The sequence below is a fragment of the Pagrus major genome, chromosome 24 (assembly GCF_040436345.1).
Source record: "Pagrus major chromosome 24, Pma_NU_1.0".
Taxonomy (NCBI): Eukaryota; Metazoa; Chordata; class Actinopteri; order Spariformes; family Sparidae; genus Pagrus; species Pagrus major.
Window position 1 is genome coordinate 16,535,266 of NC_133238.1, and position 26,751 is coordinate 16,562,016.

Genomic DNA, 26,751 nt, shown 5'->3' on the forward strand with positions numbered 1-26,751 from the left:
TTATCGTATGAATGTGGAAAGTTTTTGTTTGTTTGTTTTATCAAAACTTCCTTAATTTTTCACCATCTAAGAAAACGTGTGAATCTTTTTTTTTTTCTTGTGTGAAACCAGAAGGAAAAAAATGAGGGGAATTTTTTTTCCAGTGGAACAAATTTGGTTTTTGCTTGTGCAAAACATTTCCTCCAGAAAAAACAATTACATGTCCCCTGAAACACATGAACCAACAAAGTTATTCACTTGATCGCACATGAAAAAAGATTCATGAGTGAAAACCAGGTGTCGGCTGAGATCCAACATGAAGCAGTAACATCACTTCAGGCTGTTTTCAATGTTCAGTTTTATTGAAACCTTCTGAACACAAACACTGAGCAGACTTCAGATCTGCGACCTGTCACAGGCGATCACATAAGAAAGCGTCAATACTCGATCGGCGTTCGGTACAAATATATAAACTCCTCGCACGTTTTCTGTTCATACGTCAAACAGACACGGGAACGCTGCAGCTGTCACTAAACATCTGGAAGAAAAACTGAATCAGAGACTGAAATGTAGAAATGAACGATACAAAGCTGATTGATTACATCTGCTGAGATCACAGAATCGGAGACAAAGGCTTCTTTAAATACAAATTTAACAGAAAGTGGATATTTTCTGATACTTTTCACAGTATTTAATGTATTCAAGCAGTAAACTGGTGAACTGGAGCTGAAAGTATCGCAAGAAAACAATCATAGTTACTCTGCATGTCGTCAGGAAATATTCTGAACTTTGATGGGAAATGAGATGAAACAGAACCGGAACGTGGAATATTAAAGAAAATATTAAGTTTATTGATCTATAAATCTGGAAACGTTGGATTAAAAGGTTTAATAAGTGATAAGAAGTAATAAGAAATCATTCATGTTAGCTCGCTAAATAGCTTGCTAACTAGCTTGCTAATGTTATCAATTGAAATATAGCATTAGATTTTGACAGCTAGTTATCTCTTTAACTAGCTCACAAACTAGCTAGCTAATATCTGTTGAAATATAGCATTAGCGTTCAATTGCTAGTAATCTCACTAGCTAGCTCAGAAACTAGCGAGCTACTGCTGTCGACTGAAGTGCGCAGCATTAGCTTTTCCTCGCTAGTTATCTCTCTGACTAGCCACATGGTAATTTTGATTTTAAAGCAGGAGATGTCTTTAACTGACTGACGGCAGCATCGATACACCGGCTGAAATGTGAGGAAATAAAAAAATAGAAGTACAGACTCAGTTTATACTGTTTGATCTGTACTGCACGGACTACATTTAGTCACAGGTACAGTTAGCTTTCGGCTAACTGTGTTTGGCAAGCTAATTACTGATAAATGATGTTAATGTCTCAACAAATGAAACTTGAATTTTTTCAAAAGAAACACCAGCCAGAGGCAGGTAAAGAATAAAGTTCACAGCCATGTGTGGTTCTGTACTGCAGTGGTCGAGGTCTCTCATGTTGTCCTGAGGGTGACGGAGAAGAATCGGACACAGAGTTTAGTAACAGAAAGACTAAATCATACAAAGTGTAACAACACGGAGCGAAGACAGAAGGAAACATGAGAAACACAAAGATATAAAGACGTGATAACGACAGAGGGTGAGGTAGAAAAGAGTGAAAGGAAGAAGAAAGCAGGACAAACGTAACAGGAGGCGTAAAAACAGTCAGATCCTCCAGTTTTATAGATCCAACGCTAGAAATCGTCCATGTGGCGTTTAACCAGAACCGATTGATCGTGCGACCGTATCGATCCAAGACTCCTGAAGATCGAAGGCTAAAGAAAACCTCAAGAGTCAGATCCATCCCGAACTTGGCGTCCCGTCCTGGTCAACAATGGACCAAAACAAAATCTTCTCCGCGTGGATGAAGATCACACAGCGAAGTCTCCGTACCCCGTGGGACAGAAGGCGGCGCTGCGGAGGGTATCGAGGCAGTTGACGAGGATGAGCGTGCCGGTCAGGTGCTTCCACCTCTTGGTGATGGGGTTCCTCATCTTGTCCAGGCCGAGGTGGAGCTCCTGGATCACGTCCCGGTAGCTGTCCCCCACGTGGGCGGCCCAGGTCAGGAGGAAGTCGTAGGCCGGCTTCCACATGCACTGAAGGGTTGGGACAGAAACAACAGGGCTCAAGCTAACAGCTAACAGCTAACTCACAGTGCGACAGTAGCTGCAGATGTTTGTCTCACCTCGTTGTCCAACAGGCCGTTCTTGTCGCGGTGCGGCGCCTCGTAAGCCTCCATCTGCTGCCTGGACACTCGAGCGAGTTTGTCGGCCAGCTCCCTCCACCGCGACGCCACCTCCACCGCCGTGGTCAACAAGACGAAGTCCAGCACCAGCCTGGCAACCAGACCCTGGCAGTCCATCTTCAACAGCGCCTGATGGGGACGAGAGAGATTTTACCATCATACAATCAGACCAGTGGAGAGACTGTAGGTTTAAAGCACTTTGTAGTCACATTAGGAGCTTAGTATCCATGAAACAATGTCAAACATTAAAAACACAGCGTCTCTGATCTTTAACCCTGCTGTAAGCCGTCACGGGCCTCAGGCTGCAGCTGTAAATATGTTCTGACTCAGCTAACCCGGTTAAATGAGGGTTGGAAAATACTGAGCATTAACAAAAGCAGCTGACTGGAAACAAACTGCAGGCGAGATTTCCTTGTTTTTCTTCTTGAAAAGACACTCGAGTGTGTATTTGTGTGTGTGTGCGTGTCCATCCACAGATGAGATCTGGGTTTGGTTCTGTACCGCAGCGTCTGAACACACACTTGAAAGCGCTGCAGCGTCCTGTGGTGAAACCCCTCCGGCTGTTTGCAGCGGAGGTTTCTCCTTCACTCCAGCAGGCCGTGACACCAGTTTACACAAGATATCTGAGCTTGAAAACTTACTAACTCGGGCTGTAACTACGAATTCACTGCTGATTAATCTGTCGATCATATTCTTGATCAATCGATTAGTTGTTTGGTTTATAAAATGTTAGAAAATGTCCCAACATGACGTCCTCAAACACAAAGATCTTCAGTTTACCGTCGCAGAGGAACAAAACCAGAAAATATTCACATCAGAAGCTGGAACCAGATCATTTAGACTTTGTTTTTCTTATAGCGACACGTGAACAGATTAATTAAGAACAGAAATAGTCGACAATTAATTTAAAAGTTGACAACTAATCAATTAATGTCTGCAGCTCTCAATCGATTCGTTGTTTTGTGTAAAAAATGTCAGAAAATGGGAGAAAAGGTTGATCAGAGATATTTAAATCGATTCATTGTTCTGTTTTTCATAAAATGTCAAAAAAATGTGAGAAATTGTTTCCTAAAGTTTAAGATTTCATCCTCAAATGTCTCGTTTGTCCACAAAACAAGCTGGAATCAGAGAATTTGGACTTTTTTTCTTTAAAAACAAAGAAATGATTATTAAAACAGTTGCCAACTAATGGATTCATCAATCAATCAAATGAAATCAAGTCAATAAAGTAATATACGGTCTGTTTTACACGAGAGCTGACGCTCAGGATCGGTTTTCGTTGTCAGTCTTTTCTCTGAATTTCTCTTAAATTGGCAAAACTCACAGTTGTTGACCCGACTGTGTCTGTTCACAGCACATTTTTGTTATGATTAATTCATTTGTGTTGTCTGTTCTAGATTTAGATCATCGTTTAACGCACAAAGCGTAATCCAGTGATCTGATGAAGCAACATGCAAAACTACGATCTAATGTCGATACCTGAATTTGGATATCTGTCGATGTGGAGCGCTGATATAATATAAACTGTTGTTTCCCTGTGAGAGGAATCAAAAGTACATGTAGCTCAGATTTGTACTCGAGTAAAAGTACTTTCTACCACTGACTGTTCTTCCACACTGAAGAGTCTCTGTGAGATCAGACCAGAGGTCGTCGTTGTTCAGTGTCGCGTGAAACTCGAGACAGATTCTCTTAATGGCCGTCAGCCCGACGAGGCAGCGGCGTCCCGAATGCGACGCGACCTGATTCATCTCGTCCGACTGTCGATGACTCGCGTCCACGACAACACCGAGAAATTAATGTGTTTCTGGTTCTCTGCTTTTATGCAAACCATGTGCAAGATTTCCCTCAAACGCTCTCTGAGAAAATAAATTAAAAAATGTAAAAAAATAAATTTAAAGACGTTTCAAAACCTTCGACTGCAGAGCCTCGACTTAATTTAATGGAGCTCGAGTGATTTACAGTGAATCAGCCTCCCTGTCAGTCAGCGGCAGCTTCAAAGCAACACACACACACACACACACACACACACACACACACACACACACACACACACACACACACACACACACACACACACACACAAAGACAGAATAAAATCCTCTTCTTCTTCTGTCGGTTAATCTCATTTATTATCGGCCGTGTTAACCAACAAGTCGACATCTGTTTCAACAGATGACACTCAGTCACTTAGAATAAATTAAGTATTTAGATCACAAGTTAAACACATTAGTAAGTAAACTCTCTGAATTATGAATTAAATGCAATGGAATTATAATTAGCAATAAAAAATGTATGACTTCCTGTGTCGTCCTTCAACAAATGGCCATAAATTGAAATATTAAACATAGTTATCGGACTAAACATGTAAAAGACTCGGACACTATACAAACATTATATTTGTAATGATCTGCTCTGCTGCAAAGTGTCTCCATTCAATCTGATCCAAACACCTGCACTAATGGAATCAACTCAACTAAGTGCTGATGTTTTATTCATCCGTTTTATACCCGTAATGATTAATTATTAACATCGCTGTGCACCAGACCGCAGATCAACTTGAACTTTCTGTTTAATGTGGTGATTTGGAAAATAGACAGTGATGGAAAGTGACTGAGTTTCCCCAAGTACAATTTAAAAGGTACTTTAGATCAGATTTAGATTAAACAGTCACACAGTCTGCTCATATGTTAATGCATCAGGAAGTATTATTTATTTCTAATACCTCAATTTGGTTTAAAATACTCTTGTTTTCTAAGTTCGAGTATTTCTACCGTGTGCCTTTGTTACTTTTTCTCAATAAGATCTCAATTCTGTCTCTTTGAAGTTTTTTTGTGTCTTTTTGTAGTTGTTATGTGTCTCTTTGTAGTTGTTTTGTGTCTCTTTGAAGTTGTTTTGTGTCTCTTTGTAGTTGTTTTGTGTCTCTTTTTAGTTGCTGTGTCTCTTTGAAGTTGTTTTGTGTCTCTCTGTAGTTGCTCTGTGTCTCTTTCTAATTCTTCAGTCTCTCTGTAGTTGTTTTGTGTTTCTTTGGGGTCCTTTAGTGTCTCTCTGAGGTAGTTCAAAGCCTCTTTGTCACACTTGTGGGTCTCTGTCTCTTTGTAGTCGTGTAATAAACAGATACATTGTTAACAATCACTTCAGCCTACTACACCTGTTCAGTAATCCGCTCACTGCCACAGTGTGTGTATGTATAAATGCTGTTCATCAGTGTGTCTGCTGCCGTTTAAGACCAGAGGAACCTTTTAATCTGAAGGTCACGTCATTTCCATTTATGAGAATAATCTATTTTAAACAGGCTATTCCACTTCCTTTATCTTTTATCTCTTTTATCCGCAGCTCTGTTATGACGTTAATTAACCTGAATGACCTACTAACGAAGTTAAGAGACAGACATGATGAATTATTTGGTTTTGAAACAGGCACCACACAACAGCCCAGTGTATCTGCATTCAGCCCCTCTCTCTCCCGGTCGGCCTCTATGTCTCTCCACCACCTGGCCGACGAGCACTCTGGCCTCCTCCTGTGATGTCGTCCGTCTGCTGATTCAGGCTTCACACAGGTTCAGCTCTAAATATAGACAACACACTTGAGCCTGCTGTCTGGAAATGAGCATGATGTGTTCAAATGCAAATCAGGAGCTCCTAAAGCCGGAAAGGATTAAAGCAGAGAGGCACGACAGGAAGGAGCTTCAAAATAAAGGTCAGGAGGTCGGAGGGGTGGAGACTTTTACCTTCAACTCTCAAGTTTCAATCCGATTTTGGTGGAAAAACTTCTTCACATCAGACTTTTGTTGAAGTCATCTCGCTGTGAGACACATCGTGAGCTCAAAGTGAAACAGATGGAGGTCAAAGGTCGGCGTCTTGCTCAGAGACACTTTGTCAGCTGTTGTTTCAGATCCAGCTGGAGTCTTCGACACGCACACTTCAGTCGACTTCTTCTTTTTGACTTCATTCGTGACAGTTTTATTTAATCCTGCTCTTACAACTGGTGAAATAATAATATTCTCCCTCTACAGCTGCACAACGACATGTTTTCTTCATCGATTTCTCTGTTTTTACTCTCTGCTTCCACATTATTAAATAACAAGATGCTTCTGGTCTAAATATAGAACACAGTCGGGCTTAAATGTCGGAAAAATATGAGTTAGCGTCGACCTGCAGGAAGCCCCGGAGCAGCCGGACAGACGGAGCTGACAGCTGACCGGGCGGCTGTCAACTAAATGAGCTTCACTTTCAAAAGCTTCGACAGGACGAGGAGGAGGAAGAGATGATAGAACCGACAGGTAGAGAAGAGAAATGTCAAACAGGACGAATAAAGGACAAAGAAGAAAGAGAGAAAGAATAAAAGGGTTTTTTTTATGTTAAACTTTGTTGTAATTTGTTTGAAAAGGAAACTGAAACCACAAACCTTCAGCCTTTAGACTGAAATTCAAATGCATCTTTTCCCCAACGAATAGTCTTTAAATATGATTGCATGTGCTCGACTCTTGTGGGGAGCTGAGATATTATATTTAAAACAGATGCACTGGAATCAGAAAACACAACATTTGTCTGAACAGAACCATGAAAATATGACACGTTCTGCAGCATCAGCAGGAGGCTGTGAACTCCACGACAAGTTCATCCTCACAGCTGTTAGCGGGTGATTGATTCTGAGATGGGCACATAGATTTTAAGTATTATCATCTCTGCCTGTCACCTTCTTCATGCTAATCTTGTTCAGATTTGAAAAACAGCAGCCGGCCAACCAGGAGGGACTGCAACCGCCGAAGAGGGTGGTGTGTTTACTGGGGAAACTACAGGTCAGAGTGACCGAACACTGGAGGAGAAGCTGGAAAACTCTCTCTTCTGAGGAGAGGCTGTCTAAATAGTCTTTTACTGAAATGTATTATAAAGCTACATGCTACAACTTCCAGCCCTTCTCCCTCATCGCAAGGATGTTTCTTAGCTTGAACTGTATTTCAACCCACAAAACTACAAAAGGTTTGTTTCCAAAATCTACAAAGGATGAACTCTCTGCAGCAAAGAACGTCAGTGACGCCACCAGAAGAAACATCAGACTTCAGGCTGGGATTTTCATTTCATGTTCCTGATGTTTAAACAACAATGACTAGTCCAACAAATGACTTGGACAAAGAGAAAACAGGCACAAGACAAATAAGAGCAGAACTCAGAGGCATAAGGCTTAAATTGCAGATTTTTTTCAGTGAAGTTTGGTAAAAACAACTCCACACTTGTCTCGTCCTTTTAACAGGTTGTTTTCTGGGTTTCTGCTCAGTTTAATTTTTCAAATCCTCAAGGTCCATCAAAAGTGGCAGAAACACAAACACGACACTTCTACAGAAACATTCGGCCTCTAATTGGTTGCGTTTGGTTGAGATGTCCCGTTAGATGAAGTCTGGCAGTGATTCACGCGTCCTCGCCTGCTGCTCTCCAGTAAACACTTTTGCTTTTGACTCTGCAGTTTAGATCAATGGTTTCCTCTGTGGAGAGGGTTACTCAGCAGGAACTGACAAGAGGATTTAACTTGACAACCCCTCAGAGTCTCTGTGCGGTTCGGTCTTACTGCTGTGTTGATTTCACCTGACAAAAAGACGTTATTCTGCAACTATTTCAGCCGCAGAGGAGCTTGTGTTTCTCTGATGCGTCTCTAGTTTGTGGTATTATTGCAGCGTCCACAGAGGCCTGACGCCACTCACTCTCTGACCAGGTCATTTCGACTTTATATCGCATAAATAATGACAACTCTAGTTTCTGGTCCAATAAATCTGCAGCAGTCAGTTCCTGATGAAGGTTTGATGTTCAAAATGAATCGTTTAATTACCATTTTTATCGGCACAGTGGATTGAGGCGTCTGTTCATTTATTAAAATGTCTCATTTTCAGAGCCACTTTATGACTTTTAGATGGGACTCTACGAGCCGGGGATTGATTACGTCCCCTGCAGGATTGATTGGCCCCGCCTCTCTGCATGGATCTATTATTAAACGACACTCTGCTCCACTGAAGGGACTCTCTCATTTGTCCTCTGCCGTCGTAACTCGAGCCGCGGCGTTAAAAGATCTGCCGGGCGGTGTCGGATGCCCCCGGGGCCTCCAGATCCGTCCTCATCAATGCCTGCTCACATTTCACATGAGAACACCTGTCGGCTGGTGTGGAAACGAGAAGAGGCGAGCTGAACCCTGAGGAGAAACCATGAGAGCTTCTTCTGCTGCAGCACTTTCATTTTTTATGTTTCAGACACTCCAGAGCAGCAATTAAAGCCAGCGGGGTTACAGCTGAAATATATCTCTGCTTTGAAAAATCCCCACAACTTCTCTTTGCTTTGCACTTTTGCAGAAGTTTAGATTCAGATACATTCTCGAAACTACACCAGAAAACATGGCATATTTATGTCTTAGTTTGACTTAGAAATCAGCAGGAAGTCCTCCATTTTCACACAGCCTCGTTATGAGGGGATGTTTTAGGGTTAACAGCGCTGACCAGTGTTACTGTGGTCCAGCTGCTAAACTGATTAGCTCAACACGTGAGACTCTAAGATCAGCAGACATTTGTTTGTGGTGCTACTGTTCAATAACAACTGGTTTACACACAAAGAGATGGATATATTGGGCGCTGTTATGTAAGCAGCTTCAGATATAACAAAGAAAAAGACACAGCGAGCAGCACACAACCACAATAAAATATTAAATGGGAATACCAAATCCCACAAAGGCCTCCTCAACTAGAATGAGTACAAAAACACAAATATATAACTTAATTCCCTCTAATGTCCTCTGGAGTTTCCTGATGAAGGGACAAAGCTGTTGTTGCTAAAGTAAACGCTAACAGAAGCTAACTGTATCGGGCTCAACAAACTCGAAGATCAACTGCAGCCAGTCTGACAACATGGAATCCAGTACAGAGGCGATTTACAGAGTTCAGCTGCCGTTAGACAGTTACCACTTGCCCGTTTAACCGTGCAGCTAACATTAGCAGTCCTGTTAGCTATCCCCTAACCCATCAGCAATAACTCTGAAAACTCGATACAGAGTGAAAATCGTTGCATCTACAAGCATCAGAGGTTTACACCACCCCAGTCTCAACCTTCTCCTCTTCTTACCTACAGGACACGACGGTCTAAACTCCTTCTTTTCCACTTCACACATCCCTTCAACCAAACCCATATTTTCTGCTTCGTTGCCTCCTCTCTCATTACAGAAACCTCAGGGGGGACAATGAAGCAAAAGAGTCTCCAGTTTTTGCTTATCATCGACTCCCATTCGACCCTCAGTTCGTCCCCTTGGGATCAGATAACTCCGTCCCATCCTCTCCTGGCACATCTGCCCAATTAGCTCATCTGCATACGCAAGGGCTGCTGAAAAACATGCACCTTATATTGCATCTTGGACACACTGGGGTTGAATTAGACACTTTTATCCAGAACATTTCACAGATTAGCATAGATTTGGGTATCTCTTCCAGAAAAAGAGCCGCTCTCGACTGGATAAAAGCCTCATTGTTGAGGAAAAGCACCGAGCTCCTTGTTTCCTAATCAAGGATTTTGAAGCCAGAGGTTCTCTGCATGTTTTATTGAGCAACAATTGTATAAGACGAGCTATTTTCTTCCTTGGGGAGAGGGTTTAGTAATTCAAGCCTGTGTGACTCACTGGACCTTGTTCCTTCAGCCTGATGACAATTTACTGCTCTCCGGGGAAAATGTCGCAGGGAACACACACACAATCACACACACAGTGGACTGTTTACAGCAGAAAACTGAGCTGTGACTTTCTGCAGCAGGAACAACGAGTTTTAGATAAAATACAGGAGAAATTCAGCCCCAAGACAACCTGTTCTTTAGAGAAAAATACATCTACTGTCAGTGGAAACTGATAGGGAAGCAAAAACACCAGACTGAGTAAGAGATAGACTGCAGATTCTGCAGGTTCCAGCTCCTTCAACGTGATGATTTTCTGCTATTCTTTGGTATTTATGACAATAAGTGAAGAGTCTTTGTGTTTTGGACTGTTGGGCGGATAAAAGAAGCAATCTGAAGACGTCATTTTGAGCTCTGGGAAACTGAGATGAGCATTTTCTGTGTTATGTTGTTTTAAAACTAAGATAAGATAATTGATGGATTCATCTTCAGTGAAAATAATCGTTAGCGGCAGCTGGAGAACAATACAAACATCCACAGAAGACACTTCTAATCCCATAAATCTTCTTCAGATTCAAATTAATGTTTGGTAACACTTTACAGGTCCATTAATGTGATAGTGAGCAGGTGGTAATTACAAAGCAACATATTGAAACTACCCCAACATGATTTAATAACAATATTCTGTTATTTTCCAGTAAGCAGTTAATAATCAGCTCATAATTTCTTCAATACCTTTCCAGGAAACTTGTTTCTGCTTAACTTCTGCCGATAACTCCACTTTAATTTCCGACTAGTTTCTGTCGAGCTTCCCCTCAGCAGGCAGCTGAACTGAAGTGGGCTGTTGGCAGTTTAATTTCCAGCTGGTTTCTGTTTTACTTCCCTTTACCTCACTTTATCGTGTCGGGATATTTCCAGTAAGTTTTGAGGTAATTACCACCTACTTCCCATAAAATTTACAGACCTGTAAAACGAAGTGCTACCAAATGTTTCTGTCATCGTCAGACGCGGCCACGAAGGCTGTGAAAGAAAATGTTCTGTCCTAAAAAGGAAAAACAAAATGAAAACTGCAACGCAAACAGCTACATAAAAAGAGTCAGTTGACCTCCTTAAATAGTCAATAAATCGGACGATCAACAGTCTGAATCCAACAAATATTCAGCTTAAGATCACATTAAACAAAAATAAATTGCCGATCATCAAGACAAGCTGAAACCAGAGTGTTTCAGTATAAGTGCCAACAAATCTTTCAGCTCTTTAAGTTTCTAAAAACACCAAACATGTCGAGTGAGTTTTGGGAGGATGTGCATCTCAAACATTTCTTCTTGATGTGGTGCTGCAGCCAAAAACAAACTGGCGTCCTGATTTTGACGGATTTCACTGGAAGTAAACATCAAGGAAGCAGATAAACATGAAGATGTTGCAGACTGTGTTGAAGTTTAAGAGGTTAGTGGACTTAACTGATCTCCTCTGCAGTCTCATGTGTGTTTGGGCTATGAATAATTCTTAATTTGTTTTAATAATAGATCAGTCGTTCAGAGAAAATGCTTGTTTTTTTCTGACCAACAGTCCAAAGTTGTTAATTTACCACAAAAAGTAGACAGTTTAATTTTCTGATAATCAACATTTAATTGAATTGACTAATTATTTCAGCTTTAATGTGCTTTTCATCTTCATCATGAGCATTTTAACCTCAAATAATTGTCGCAGAAACACAGAGAAAGTCACCGTCACCTGCTGGTTTGGTCAATAAACACTAACTTTAAATTTAATTTGGCAGAGCAGCTGGCAGAGCATCATCACACACCGAACGTCTGGCTGAGACACACGCACGTATGAAATCATGTTTTGGCAATTGTCCTTCTAATTCGGAGTGAAACATACGTCCGGGTATAAAACCTGACGGACGACCATACAGCGCTCTAACACTCTTTCCATCAAATCAAATTTCTGTGTCGTCCTTGGTGATGAAAGCTTTTCTGACTTCAGAAGAAAATTGCTGGACTCCTTTCATAAAAATAAAAAAAGGGAGCTCAGTGGAGTCAAGGATGGAGCCCGGTTCAAAGATAAGAAAACCAAGGTGCTCTTTGTGCACACACAAAGTTTAAAGCCTTAGCAGGAGCTGAAGGTAGCCGCCAGAATGAAATCCTTTCATAAAACATAAAAGCATGCCTCCTTCACTTTAGACTCTGCAAGATTATGTGGAGGTCGCTCGACTCGCAGCCAAACAGGGTGAGGTGACTCCAGGTGAGGAGGCAGGATCAGGAAACGAGTAACACTCTTCTTCACCTCAACAGTTGCTGTCAGACGAACATTTAGCGAGGCTCTTTACCTCCAGCTGCTCTGGTGGCCGCCATGCGAGCGCGTTTCATCAACCCTGCCCGGATAAACAGCAGTTGGAAAATGTACTTTGCTAAAGTACTTCCTGAATAATGGCGTCTGGCGCTGGAAATATCTCGGGCCAATTTTTGCTTCCCCGCAGGGCGCCGGCGCTGTCGGAGAGGAAAAACACATCTAAGCCTTGCGTGCGTTTACTTGACAGAGTTGTTTTTCGCTCAAACTGCAGATGTTAACTTTTATTTCTGTGTCTCCCTTTGGAGGATTTTTCCTCCAACACACCCCCACTCCTTTCATTTTTCATGTGATGGCTGTTCCCGCTGTGAGCCACCTCAGGCTGCAAGACACGTTGTTTACCATTCATGTGACTGAGCGTGAGGACTCAGAGCCGGCGCTCACTCTGATTGTGTCACATCGTCCAGACGGAGGTGTGAAGAAATCATGTTGAGGGCCGACGCAGCAGAGACGCATTAATCAATCAGACGGCGGGTGACTGACTGTTTAGGAAATTAGATTTTTGTTCTTTTCAGCTTCAACAAAGCTGAACTAATGATGCAGCAACCATCTGAGGGACACTGATAAAAGTGCCCAGTTTGTAAATAAAATCTGCTGCAGTGTTATGGTAATTTTCTTTTACACTTATCTGTGCAGTAAATGCTTTTGCTGAGCATGAATGTTTCCTGAATAATGTAACATTTGGAGGATACAGAGGCAGCAGCTCCAACCGCAGGACTTTATGTACCTTATTCTTCTGTTCAAGGACAACTAAGTGATTGTGAACTCGCTCTATTCTCTCCTAGAAAAGGACGAGAAGATACTTTCAGCAGCACTGACTGTGACTTTGTGAAAGACTAAGAGGAAGCAAAATGAAGTCATTTATCAAATTTAAAAGAAATGTTTGTCTGTTTTTTACGCTGAAGATTATTTTCTTGATTAATCTTTTCGTTTTTTTGGTCTTTAAAATTGTCGACGACCAGCGTTTCCTAAAGCCCAAGATGACGTCATCAAAGGTCTTGTTTTGTTCACAACCCAAATATATTCAGTTTAATGACATAGAGGAGGAAAGAAACCAGAAAATATTCACATTTAACAAGCTGGAATCAGAGAGTTTGGACTTTTTTTTCTCAAAAAATGACTCAAACTGATTATAGAGTATCAAAATTGTTGTCTACTAATAGACTAAACCATTTATCAAATAAAATTACACCATCTTTCAAACATAAAGCTAATAAATTGTCTGTTTCCAGCTTCTCAAATGTGACATTTGAGCTTCTTGCTTGTAATATGGCCGCTGTCTGAATATGGTCTATGGGACAGTGACGGATTTTCATTCATCTGATGACGACTTTAAAGCAGCTTCACAGTTCCTGACTGACCGAGGCCAAGGTTCAATACCATATGAGCCTTTCATAGCCAAAAGACGAAGCTTAGATCCAACAGGACTGGCTTGTTTGTCAAGAAAACACAACATGGGATGGACTACAAAGACAATCAAGTCAACTTCATGTCACACAAGAACTTTAAGGCCTCCTACTTTTGCGAAAACAGACCATAAAAACAAAATGAACACGTCTTCAATGTCTTACCATCATGAGTTCCCTCTGGAAGGACTTCCTCTCCTTGCTCTCCATGTTCGTAGACTCCTCTTTGAGTTTCTCCAGAACCGACGCCACCTTCTCGGGCTCATTGTCCAGCTCGGTCCGGCAAAAATAATTCAGAGGCAAATTCCCGTACCCGAGGGCATCTGCAAACGCCCTCCAGTTGCCCACATTTTCCATTAAAACCGTCCGCACGGTTGCGTAAATGTATGTAAGAAATTTGCAAGGCTTCAGGATCTGCTCCAGCAGCATCGTGGTCGTTAGGTCCGGTCCACACCAATAAATGGGCTTGACCTTACCCAGAACTAAAACGTTCTTGGCATGGACGAGGCCGACCTTTCCCTGATAGTATCCAATGTACCACTCTTTGGTCCGCAGTTGCCCTCGAAGTTTGATTTTCTCCTCGCTCAGCAGAGCAATTACATCCCCCTTTTTGTACTCCAAAAGATAAGTGCTCTTGTGCTGCCTAATCACCGTTTTGATCAACTTGCCAAATTTAAGATTGGTAATGCACCGGTCCTGAAACTTTGGGTATTTGGAGGTGACAGCAAGTGGCGAGAGGACAATCTTATCCACCTCTTTCTTTTTCAGAAACCTCCTCTGACCGGTTATCCTCGCTCCACTTTTAGGTGGCGGCGGCGGAGTTTGGACGCAGAACTGTGTGAGGATACAGTCCAGAGCATCCTTGACTTGAACCCTGAGAGTGAAGTCTGAGATGTTGTTGGGGTTGTGTGATGAGATCATGTACAGCAGCCTGCTGACTTTACCCAGTTTCACCTGAAATCCCCGAATCATCCCAGCACCCTCGCTTGCCTTCACCTGGTAGTTGGACATGTTGGAGTATAATCCCACCTGGAGGTCCTGAGGGAACCCCAGCATGAACTGGTGCTTCCCCCACAGCTGGAGGGCCACCGGCGGGGTGGAGCTCGCCTGCCGGCCCACCTCGCTTACCAACAAGGTCTTGGGGGCACAATCATGCCCAAACATGGCCACGACTGTCTTGAAGGAAGGGTGGATGTGCTTGGGTCCGTAAACGCCTAGTGTAACTTTCCTCTGCACGTGATCCCAAACTGTTGTATTGTGGGTGATATACTGTGACTGAACCACCACAGCCACATACATACAAGGCTCCAGACTGTCCAACTGCACCTGGACTGTATCCTTGTAAATGTAAGCATTCGGGATTGGCGTGTAAGGTCCGTCTTTGCAGTCGCTTCGAACGCAAAGCACCTCCGCAGTCTGACAACTCTCCTTCTTCACAGTTACCAACACCTTCATCTCCAATGTGATGAAAGACTTGGTCTCCATGTTGCTGAGCTTGATCTCCACCACAGGGCTGACGGTGGAGCAGCGGTCACTGTTGAGCTCCAGAGGAGGGTCTAGTAAGGCTTTCATGGAGATCTGCTGGTGGTCTCCATGGCTGATGTGGCCTTCAGGGATGTGAGCGCTGATGTGGGTTTCCGGGAGCTGAACAACTCCTCCATTACTGTCCAACCTGCACACGATGTTGGTCTCCACTGGCTGCGTCTGACCCCATCCAGGACTCTGGCCAAGGGAGTCAAGGTCATGGCAAGACCTGGCTAGCTTTCTGTGGTTTAACCAAGCAGTCCTGAAGTCCTCCCTGCTCTGAAACTGCTCCGGAGCAGGAGCCTTAAGGCCTGTGAAGAATCCCGAAGAGGGTAAGGTTGGGTTCGACTGCGCCTGTAGGACTGAGAGTTCTGAGAGACTGTGGGAACGTTTACTCCTGAAAAACGGGTTATCCCTGTGGAGGTTTGGTACAACCTCTTGGTTTGGGCTGGTGGGGGTGGTACTGTTAATGTGGCAGGTGCTGAACCCATTGCTCATGATTGCACCGGTGTTAAAGTTGGAGCAAGACGACGGAGATGCCAACGCATCAAACATGATAAGATCTGCTGAGTTCCTCCCACCTATATCTTTGCAGTTTTGATCTAACGGACAGATGAAGGGGTTCACAGAAAAAGGACTGTTGTTGTAAAGTGTGGAGGGCCTGAGGCTCATCCCCGTCCACTCCCCCAAACCTCCAAACTCCTTCGACCCATCCTCGTACCCTTCCCCAAGACTGTCAATCATCCCACTGTCGCTAAGCGAGGAGTTCCTGAAGTTGACCGGCTGGACGTAAGCGGCCGGGATGTAGCCCATCTCCGTGTTGTTGTGGGCGTACCACCACTCCCCACCTGATGTGTCCAGCACGTAGAGGTGATCACCTTTGGAGAACTTCAGTGTGGTGAAGCTGCTCGGGCAATAATCCTTTATGGCAACCACTTCCTGTGCAGTTTCATAGGAGGCTGAAGTGTCCAGCCTTAAGGCACTGGGAGAAGGCACTGGAAAGGAAAAAGATAAATCAAAACTTTAAACAATTAATGATGCTGAAGTAGAAGTACAGATACTTTAGTAAAAAAACTGTTAAAAGCGGAAGAACCAATTTTATACCCTTATTCAAGTAAAAGTAATAAAGTACAGGCTCTGAAATGTATAAAAGTAAAAAGTATCTCTCTGAGGGCCATTTCTGTGCAAAGATAAGTCATAATATGTCAAAGTATAAGAAAAAAAAGACAAAACTAAGCTTGATGATGTCGTAATAATATAATAAAAAGTCGAAATCGTAATTATGGGATAAGAAGTTAAAATTTCTCCTCATTCCAGTCTCCCTCTCGTCTGTTTCCGTCTTCTTACATCTTTGTGCGTGATGTGCACTGATAGGATATATAAAATAATCCATAATTCCCCTCAAATGCATCAAACTAAAGTAACAAGTTCAGATATTTGTGTTCAGTTGTAGGGAGGAAACAAAGTATTTGTACCACCTCTGGTCTTTTGTTTGTCTTGACTGCAGAGAATGATTGTAAAGCTTGGTACTCAAATCACATTTCGGCTGATTACACAAAACACTGCAGTTAAACGGTACTTATCTGCTGATACAACACAGACATAATGGACCAGTTGCACTAATGAGGTGAGGGTAGGTCATACAGACATACAGGTTTCAAAGCCTTCCAAAATACCCCCAAAATAACATGAAACCTTTATTTTTAATCAGTCTGACTACAACTACAAAATTCTCAGATCACTAGGTAAGTGTACAAGCACATGAGCTGCATAATTTACTGCATAATCTACTATTTTTAGTCCTGCTCATTAGCGTATATGGAGCATGTAAGCAAAGCTGTAATGAAGTGCAACCAGTGAGGCGAAAGAGCCGGAGAATAAATAAAAGCACTTTCAACAACACGACTGATGATTGTGAGAGATGAAAAGATGAAAATGACAAATTATTGAACCTCTAAGGATTGTGGGTGATCTGACCTTTGACATCGTTGAGACTGGCTCCTGTGACGCCTTCGCTGAGGTCGATGAGCGTCCCCTCAGACTTACAGCGAGGGAGGATGTGGTTGTTGTTGGTCACTCTGATGATTCGATGGGCAGCCATGGCCGGTACTTATCGTAGCATTCGCTCATTGGCAGCTCTTCATCTGGAGAGGAAACAAAGGATTTGAGGGCGGGAGAGAGCCAGTTATAAACACATCTACATTCAGTCACATCCAGAGAGACTTCCCAAGGCAGCGCTGGAAGAGGAAGATTAATTTTCTAGATCGCAAACACAGTAAGAGCCTGCAAAGGTCAACGCAGCTGCAGCAGAAAATCAGGCAGAGAAATATCACTGCATTTTTGAAGGAGTGAAGGATGTGTTGGAGGAATAATGACTGCCTGCCGAATAGTGAGAGCTTTTTTCTAAATCAATACAAAGACCATGAGCGTTGAACTGCAGGAGAAAGAGAGAGATGTGATTTAGAGGGAGAACAATCGAAAAGCAATAAATGAATGAAACCAGAGGAGATTTAAGTTCTGAGTGAAAGTGAGGAAGGTCAGAAACATAACGTCAAGCGTGAGGTGGACACGGAGCAAGGACGCCTCGCAAAACGCAACAATATGTGGAGAAAAACCTTTGGGATCATTCTGAAGCTTTAACAGCCAACACTCCTCTGGTTTCAGCCTTTCCACCAGAATGTATAAGCCTGTCTGAGAAGATTTGCTTAGTGAGGTTGAACATTCACGGTTGGTATTAATGTTCAGTCTCAAAATAAAGTCTCTAAAAAATTTGCATCAAATCAATTAATTTAAATGGAATTTCCAATATTCTGCTCTAATTTTTCCAAGGACTAAAAAAGGCAAAAAGTAAAAGTAAACTATCTTGACAGTGTTGCCCTTTGAGGGAGCGTTTAGCTGGAGAGACCAAAATGGAGGACGCTATCATAGCTAATTAGCTGCTTTGCACCATAAACTTCTATTTAACCTCTTCTGTTGAAGTAAAAGCCTTTTCTACAAGAGAGAAATGGTTTGCAAACAGTTGTGAGACAGAAGTATGCGATCAAATTTTGAAAAACTGTGAGGGCAATCTCTCTGTCGACACATGCTAACCAAAAAACTGATGCTACGATTAGGCTACAGGAATTTTTGGAAAATAAGTTTCACTATGTCAAACAGACATTTTGTTAGTTGTACTGTTTGAAAGTGGTACAGAAACAGCACAACAATCAATAATCAATAATCAAGATGTTAAAAAAGAAACCGTGTAAAGTAATCGTTACATTAGCAACCAAGCTAACAGGCTTGCTAGCCAGCTTTTTTAGCATTATGATGTACAATCTTGAGTAAAGAAAGCATGTTAGCTGTTAGCTCGCTAGCTACAATAGTTCACAAATTAGCCATAGGATAGTGAAAAAAATCACATTAGGATTATTTTGACAGATATTACGATTGAAATATGATTCACAATAAGTAAGAATGGACATTTTTGCACCACATTTTTCATTTTCACTGAAAAAGTATTAAAATCAGAAAGCTTTTGAGGATCTGTAATAAACAATCTGAAGCTTTGTCAGTCATGACATCTCTGCAGCACCACAGCACTTCATTAATGCTGTCAGATATAATATAAAAACATATAAAAAGTTAAGACACCCAACATTAGAAGCTAGTCTGTCTGCAGTCATACTAGTAGGAATTTTTCCTACAGGGAGTTCAAACCATCTCTTCCTCCTCTGGGTTTATTAGCTCCACTGCTCAGTCTGTTATGAGTATTTACATCTGTGATCGTATCAACCAAGTTACCAATTTCCTTGTCGGAATTGAGCTGTGATTCAATTTGTGTATGAAAACACACAGTCAGCAGAGGACTGTAATCTGATTAGAGCGGCAGCGAGAAATAGTTTTGCTGCAAAACGTTGTTCCCTTCAGTCACGAGGGACCTGATTATTCCTGCAGGATGAGGCGAGCGGCAGCGGCGGCGGGAACATTTGCATTTGCACACTAATGATGCCATTTTAATCTGATTAAAGCAACACAGGCTGCAGAGGCTGCCATGTAAATGCCTTTCACTGATTATCTTCATTAGAGCTTTAATGTTTGGGGCTGAATGTTCACATTTTGATTCAGATGCAGGTGTTCGTTTTCATAAAATACAGCACTGCAACATCACCAAAAACACAGAAAATAAGCTTTTATTAGCAAGATCTGATGTCTAAAGCATTGATTTAACTCTCTCTACACACATCAGAGCAAAAGATCCAAAAAATAGCAGAAAAATTCTAATTTTTGTGACAGTTTCTTTGAGATATTACTGTATTTCTTCCCTCTAATTAAAAAAATAAAACATTAGTGTACTACTGTTGTTTTTTTACACACAGTAACAAGGCTGCTATGTGCGAACTTGTGCAGACACATGACTAAACCCACAACCCAAAGTGAAAGAAAACTACTGTTGCGATAAGGCAAATAATTGTAGGTTAGGGGTCTATTTTCAACATCATTTTATAAACTGTGATATGCAGAGTTTTACCATTCATCATCGTCCTGACAGCAGGCTAGTGTTTGTCCCCGAGGACAACTTTTATCTGATGAGATTAAACTTTCACTCTTTCACTTCCTCATTTTTACAGCAGCAACCATAAAAATGGACTACATTCAGTTTCATGTGAACAGGAAACGCAAAGATACTGACGGTATCAGTGTTATAGAAACCACCTGGTCGGTATCTCTGTTTACTTAAAGCAAGTTCTCCACTACCACCAAATTATATACCCACTCACTTTTTAGTGTTTCCTGCTTTTTGTTGGTCGATTTAACTGTTTTCTTTTTATTCATCCTAGATGAGAAATCCTAGAGGGGCTCATGGTCATAATTAAATTTTGAACATCCTCAGTTCTTTTGTTTTATTCAAATGTAAATTTAAAAATAAAAACTCCAGAGGGAGGAAACAGAAAAGACAAACTGTGGCATGGTGTTTGCTTGGCGGTGTGAGGAGGGCAGCGTACGACAGCGACATTATCATGTAACTAAATAAGAAAGAAAAAATGAAGCGGTGACAGAACAATTAACAATTCACCTCCAGCATCTCTACTACCATCATCCCCTCACTACCATCTCTTGAACCACTCTGAAGCCACTCAGGGAATACGGTAACAAGGTAGTTTTCTTGCCAGGTTTGGCTCTTGGCAAGCCGGGGTCTCATGTTAGTCAGCTGACAGGACCGCTAATGTTAGCTGCATGGCTAAACAGGCAAGTAGTAACTGTCTTCAACCACCATGATACTGAATTCCCTCTCACCAAACAGTTGGTTTCAGCTGCTGTTAGCGGTTAGCAACAAGTAAACCGTCCGTTCATCCGCTGTTCAACTTCAACATGGCTTCAGTCAAAGCAGCTGGAGGACATCAGAGAGAAAACCAGAAAACATATCGTCTCCATAAAGTACGGTCCAGTTGAATAAAGGTATAAATGTGTATTTTTCAGTAAAATTATTAAAGCTGCATGTCTCTTGTATCTAAATGATCTTTCCTTTATCTAACTGATACAAAGGCAACACATGTCCCGTAAACTGCCAAGAAATCAGCTTTCTCCAGGAGAAATCAGGTTTTTTACATCCCGGATTCGGTTTTGCGTTTAATTTTAGAGATTATTTCTGAGATTTAGAAATCAGATGAATGTAGAAAGCCAAATATCACTAAACAGCATGTTCCTACACTGTCACAAAACATTTTAAAACAGTGAAAACTTCCCTCTCTCTGACTTTCCATCTCATTCCTGGTTCAAAACATTGCTCCCCTGTGAACGTGCACAACAGAAGTTTAGTCTTTCTTCAAACCTCTGCAGCTTTAATCTGCTCTTTTTTAAATGAAGTCTGGCAGAACTGAGCAGATGTACGAATTCTTGTGTCTCGAAATGACGAAAAACAAAGTGAGAAAGTGGGATTGCTTCAGAGCACTTCCTCTCTGGAGGTTGAGTGAAGCTGTAGCAGAGGTGCACTCTGGGATGCAGAGCATGCAGCGAGGAGAAAGTGGGGCTTGTTTAATGGCTGCATCTGTTCACCTGGGAGCCCGAGCTGAAAGCCCGTCAAACTCCTCCGAGGTGACATTTCATTTTCCTGCACCCTCGCTGCTCGTCGGGGATCGTGTCGCCCCATCGATAAAACCCCTCCTCCCGCTTGAAAATGAGCACTCAGCGGGCAGCGGGAGCGAGGCTGCGATCAATAACAAGCTGCCAGACAAAAGACACTGTCACAGGCTTTGATATAAGACTGAGGCGAACCCCGCTGAATGCAGCAGGAGGTGAGGACGGCCCTGACAGGTACACAGGAAAAAAAAAATCCAGCAATTGGAAGATGGCAAACGCAGCAGGAGCTTCAGTTCAGAATCCACACTGAACCTCCTGGAAGCTGATGGAAAACTGACACAGGCAATTATAGAGACAGTTCAACCAGACTGTGATGCCCCACATGCAACCTTCACAAGCAGGACTATTTACATTTTACATAACAACACAAAGCATGTGCAGCATCAGGGGAAATGAACTCCATTTTACTTTTGTTTCACTGCACGTTAGCAGAGAAATTTCAACTACAGAGAAAGAGGAAACGCTTGAAAGGAAACTTTCAGGGGATCCTGGCAAACTGCTGGAGGGTTTGTGGGTTAGCCTTCCTCAAAACTGGAACATCTTTTCCCCCCACTGGTGCATTAATATCCGAGCCGGTGAAATACTCTGCGTTATTAACTCATTTGAGTCGGGCTGACAGAGCGGAGGAGCGGCGAGGACGCCGGGGAGTCGAAAGTTTAATTAGCCGAGAGTCGGCTGGGCCTAATCCCTGGATGAATGTTGTTATAATAACCGTTTCCAGAAGCCATATGCTCACAGAGAGTTTATCGTTTTTCCATCACAGCTGTTTAAAATGAGACAGAGAATGAGACACAGCAGCAGAGGCCTGCAAACAAAACATATCCTATCAGAAGCATGTAATATTTAAGTTTAATCTACTGCTGAATTTCCTGTGTTAGTATGCAAACAGGCTGTAATCCGCAGATCAAAGACAGAGGCTGAAGGGCTAAAAGTCTTTTAAATCCAGATCAAACGAACCAAAGACTCGACTGAGTCACGATTCTTCACCATCAATTTAACAAAATGAAATGAAAACAACTTTAAAGGCTCGTTAGCTGCTTCCCCAAAATCCTTACATGAAATCTAACATGTTTCTTCTCGTGAATATTGATAACGTGGGCTCTTTCTCTTTCTTGGTAAAGTCCGTTAAGACAAAATAAGCTACAGCTTTTCTGAGTCACTCTTTCAGCCATAAAGAGTAAAAAAACATCCAAACTCAGCTTCCTTTGACTTTAAACTCCATTAAAGGTCAGCTCTTTCATCTATTTTTCAGGAAACTGAGTGCAGGCTTAATTCAGTCCTGACCTCAGGGACAGAAACACATTAGGTCTACTTGAATCAGGTACAGGACTGGCCATCCTGTCGTGGCCCGAGGCGACGCAGCTCTGCTCCCAGCATGCATTTGGACATTTGTTTACACCTGCGATCAGCCAGCAGGAGAAACAGGCAGGAGCTCAAGGAAAGAACGTCCTTGGACGAAATAAAACTGATGGTTGGAGACCTATAATGAGCGGTGATCATGCATGAGTTTATTATTATTGTGATTAAACTGCTGCCATAGTCATTATTTGACCCTTTCAAGTAATTGGCAAACACTTAATTTGTTTAAAAAGCTTTTAGATTTTGTGTTGCCATCTATTTTGTTTTAAGTGAACATCCAAAATCGATGAGAACGGTCATACGTCACTTTTCTGTCGGCAGAACAGCCACGCCCACTTTTGGGGGAAACCAAAAGGGGGAGTGGTCAAGAAGCACGAAGGTGGGCTTTTGCTGTGTTTCTATGGTCACATGAGTTCTGTGTGAAAACATTAAATCTGGTGAAAACTGATTTTAGATTATATTAAACACACACACACATTCAGTCAGAGTAACTAATTTCAACTGGCATAAATTTCTCATTTATCAAAGTTGAAGCTATTACTAATTTATGATGAATCATGAAAAATAAATAGTGTATTTTTTATGATGTCAGAAGATTGCACTTACAGAGGCTTGAAGTGGTGTTTGGTTTGGTGTTTTAAAGTCCAATTTCAGTCAGTGGCATAAGGGAATTGAGGCGATGAGAAGATAACTGATAAACAGATAAACATCACATTCCTGCAGGCTGAGCGGGTAATTCCTCTCTTAGTAACTGTCCTGCTGCAGCTTTGTTTCATGTTTGGGGTTTTATGTTTTACCTGCAGAAATAAAGAAATTAATAAATAAAAAGCCTCAACCTGGCACTTGGTCAACTACATGAGTCTGCAGCGACGCTCTTCTCCCGACCTGCGCCGTTCATCAGTGGAGATATTCATCCGTAAAATATTACAATTGCTCCTGACTCCCTTCGGGAAGGTCTTCCAGGTAAATGAGTGCGCTAAGTGCCGAGTTTTAGTGCCGCTGGAGGAGATTCTTCAAAACCAGCTGCGGTTTAAGAAGAGAGGTTCACACTCAGGAAGAGGAAGTGGTGTTTTTCACATGTCAGCAGTTCAACTTCAGGGCAGCAGATAGTTGAATTTTCAACATTAAGTGTGTTGAATGCAATAACTTTCCTAAAATGTCTCCTTTTATAGCAGCCAAGTAATAATGCATAAATCAGCAGATGGATGATGTAATAAAACTCTGTAATGGTCTGAAAATGTGTTCATGTAATAAATTCAGGGGAGAAGCAAAAGCAGCTAATTGCCAAATTATCCAGCATTTATAATTCCATGAAAAGGGTTTAGCATATTTTTAACGGATTAAGTCATAATGTTGATGAACAAAGCCTTGTGTTGCTAAATAATAATTATAGAGTTATGCGATAATAAGGATATATTAGTACATCATCAGGTGGCTTTTGTGGCAACAAAAAAAATGTATTTTTGACGGGAACATTACATGTTTAATACCTGACCTTCATAACAGGAGGTGTAGGGAAGAGTGGAATTTGCTGGCTTCTGCCAGCGACCACAGTTACAGTCTGTGATATCTTTGTCAGACAAGCTGCAGCCATGTTTGTCAAAACAAAACTGGGTGTTTTGAACGAGATCACAATAGCATGGATGATAATAGCATGATTGAGATTAGCATGGGCAGTGATAGCATGGATATTAGCTACAACATTAGCATAGACAGCAATAGCATAGGTATTTGCAAGAACAGCAATAGCTTAGGATGACATGTGACTGACATGTCTTTTTGTCACATAGCAACAGTTTTTATTTTTAAGTTCGAGCACAAAATGATTTGATAAAATATATTTGCCAGTGTAGCTCATCAACATTGTCAGTTAATGACTCAAAAATACATCAAATATCCCGACAAAACGCCAAAATACACTTGAGTGGGGCTTTAATGAGCTTTTGAGGATTTGCATGACAGTCTAGTTGTCAGAAAAATAAAGTGTAATAACTCATCAGCAGAAAATCACAGTGGGAGCTCTGGATAATAACTGTAATCAGGATGTTCTATTTGTTAAGTCGGAATAATTACTGTACATCAACACAGCGAGCACAAAGTAAAAGCCAAACACTGCATGAGAACATTTGATAAGTTATTTTGCAGATTTAGATTAATAATACAAGACTGCAAGATGTCTCGTGCTTCAGTTCAGTCTGATGCTCTTATTTTCATACTCTTACTTCAGGAAAACTTCTTGCATGCAAGACTTATTTGTAAAACAGTATTTCAGGACTGCGGTGGACCACTGTGTGTGTGTGTGTGTGTGTGTGTGTGTGTGTGTGTGTGTGTGTGTGTGTGTTGTGCCGAGTGGCCACTAATTACAAAATGGAGTGGCCTTCACACGGAGCTGGAAAACGATGACATGAGAGTTTTAAGGCTTAGTCTCATGGGAGGGGGATGGGCAGGTGTAGTAAGAGTGTGTGTGTGTGTGTGTGTGTGTGTGTGTGTGTTTTCAGTATCACTTTCAAATCAGTTTGTATGTTTTTGCTAACCAAGGAAGATGTGGTGAAGAGAAAGTGAAAGAAGATGACAAAAAGGAGGAAGGAGGGAGGGAGGTGAAGAAGATGTGATGAAGAGGAGACGAGTGAGAGAAGAAGAGGAGGAGAAGGAGAGTGAAGAGTAAAATGGAGGAGGATTAAAAGAGGAAGGTCGGCAGAACAGTTAAGTAAAAAAAATATTAGTTAAGTAAAGAGGAGAAGGAGGAGGCAGGGAAGAAAACGAGAGGAGATGACGACAACGAGGAGGCAGCGGGATGGGTGATGATATTAGCATGGACAGCAATAGCATCGATATGAGTGTGGACAGCAACTCCATGGATATTAGCATAGATCGCAATAGCATGGATATTAGCATAGATCGCAATAGCATGGATATTAGCGCGGACAGGGACGGCATGGAGATTAACATAGACAGCCAACCATGGATATTAGCATAGATCGCAAAGGCATGGATGATACTAGCATGGACAGCCCAACAGTGGATGATATTAGCATATATTGCAGTAGCATGGATGGTATTAGCATATATTGCAGTAGCATGGATGGTATTAGCATATATTGCAGTAGCATGGATGGTATTAGCATATATTGCAGTAGCATGGATGGTATTAGCATATATTGCAGTAGCATGGATGGTATTAGCATATATTGCAGTAGCATGGATGGTATTAGCATGGACAGCGACAGAATGGATATTAGCATGGATATGACAGTGAGAGTGAAAAACCACAGTAGGAGGAGGAAGAGGGGGAAGATGATGAAGACACAAAGAAAAGGGGAGAGGAAGAAGAGGAGGAGGAGGAAAGAGGAGAAACCAGAGGAGGGAGGACTGTGTTATAAATGTTTTGCCAAAACATTTAGGACACACACACACACACACACACACACACACACACACACACACACAAGCATAAAATCAGCCTCCATCTAATCAAATAGAGTCGTGGATGACTGCAGGCTATAAGACAATCTGTGTGTGTCTTTGTGTGTGTGTGTGTGTGTGTTTCAGACCTTGACGCTGCCTGATAGAGGGACACTGGGAGGATTTTCAGCTTATCAGATGACCTTATTGGCCGGCTGAGGAGGTGCTGGAGACGTGGGAACACTCGACAGCACACACTCTAATTGTCAACTTGTCATTTCCAGTCATTTATCCTCCATCTGCTGCTGAAATTTCCCCTGAAACTGCATGTTTTAATGCCGAATTATGAATATTTATGGGTATCATCAGCAATATATCAACAATATCACGGAAATAAAGCACCATAAAATGCTAAAAATAACAATGAGGTTCAATAATAAGGCAACAAAACTCATAAAAAGCCATTTGACGACTATATAAAACCATTAAATATCAAAAAACACAACAGAAAAGCCTTGATGCACAATACGTGTGACTATAAACTCACTGTAAAGCAGCAATAACACCATGAAGTATCATTACAGAGCACCACAGACAGGTAAATACAGGAATATCATAGGAATAGTAAAATACATTTTTAATTGAAGTGAAGACGAATTCATCTCCGGACGTTGGTTTGCTAAAATTAGGGGAAAT

At 41.8% G+C, this 26,751-nt stretch overlaps 1 protein-coding gene across 1 annotated transcript in view; it reads right to left on the reverse strand.

Annotated features, from left to right (window-relative positions):
- Positions 1–320: 320 nt before the first annotated feature.
- The window catches only part of LOC141020358 (SH3 domain-binding protein 4-A-like), a 28,119-nt gene continuing 1,688 nt past the window's right edge, over positions 321–26,751 (reverse strand). Inside the window, exons 2-5 of the mRNA XM_073495407.1 lie at positions 17,152–17,318; positions 13,816–16,169; positions 2,202–2,390; positions 321–2,112 (exon numbers count right to left, since the gene is read on the reverse strand). Of these exons, the coding sequence (XP_073351508.1) occupies positions 1,888–2,112; positions 2,202–2,390; positions 13,816–16,169; positions 17,152–17,275 (2,892 nt within the window). The 5' untranslated portion in view covers positions 17,276–17,318 and the 3' untranslated portion in view covers positions 321–1,887. The remainder of the gene's footprint in view (positions 2,113–2,201; positions 2,391–13,815; positions 16,170–17,151; positions 17,319–26,751) is intronic.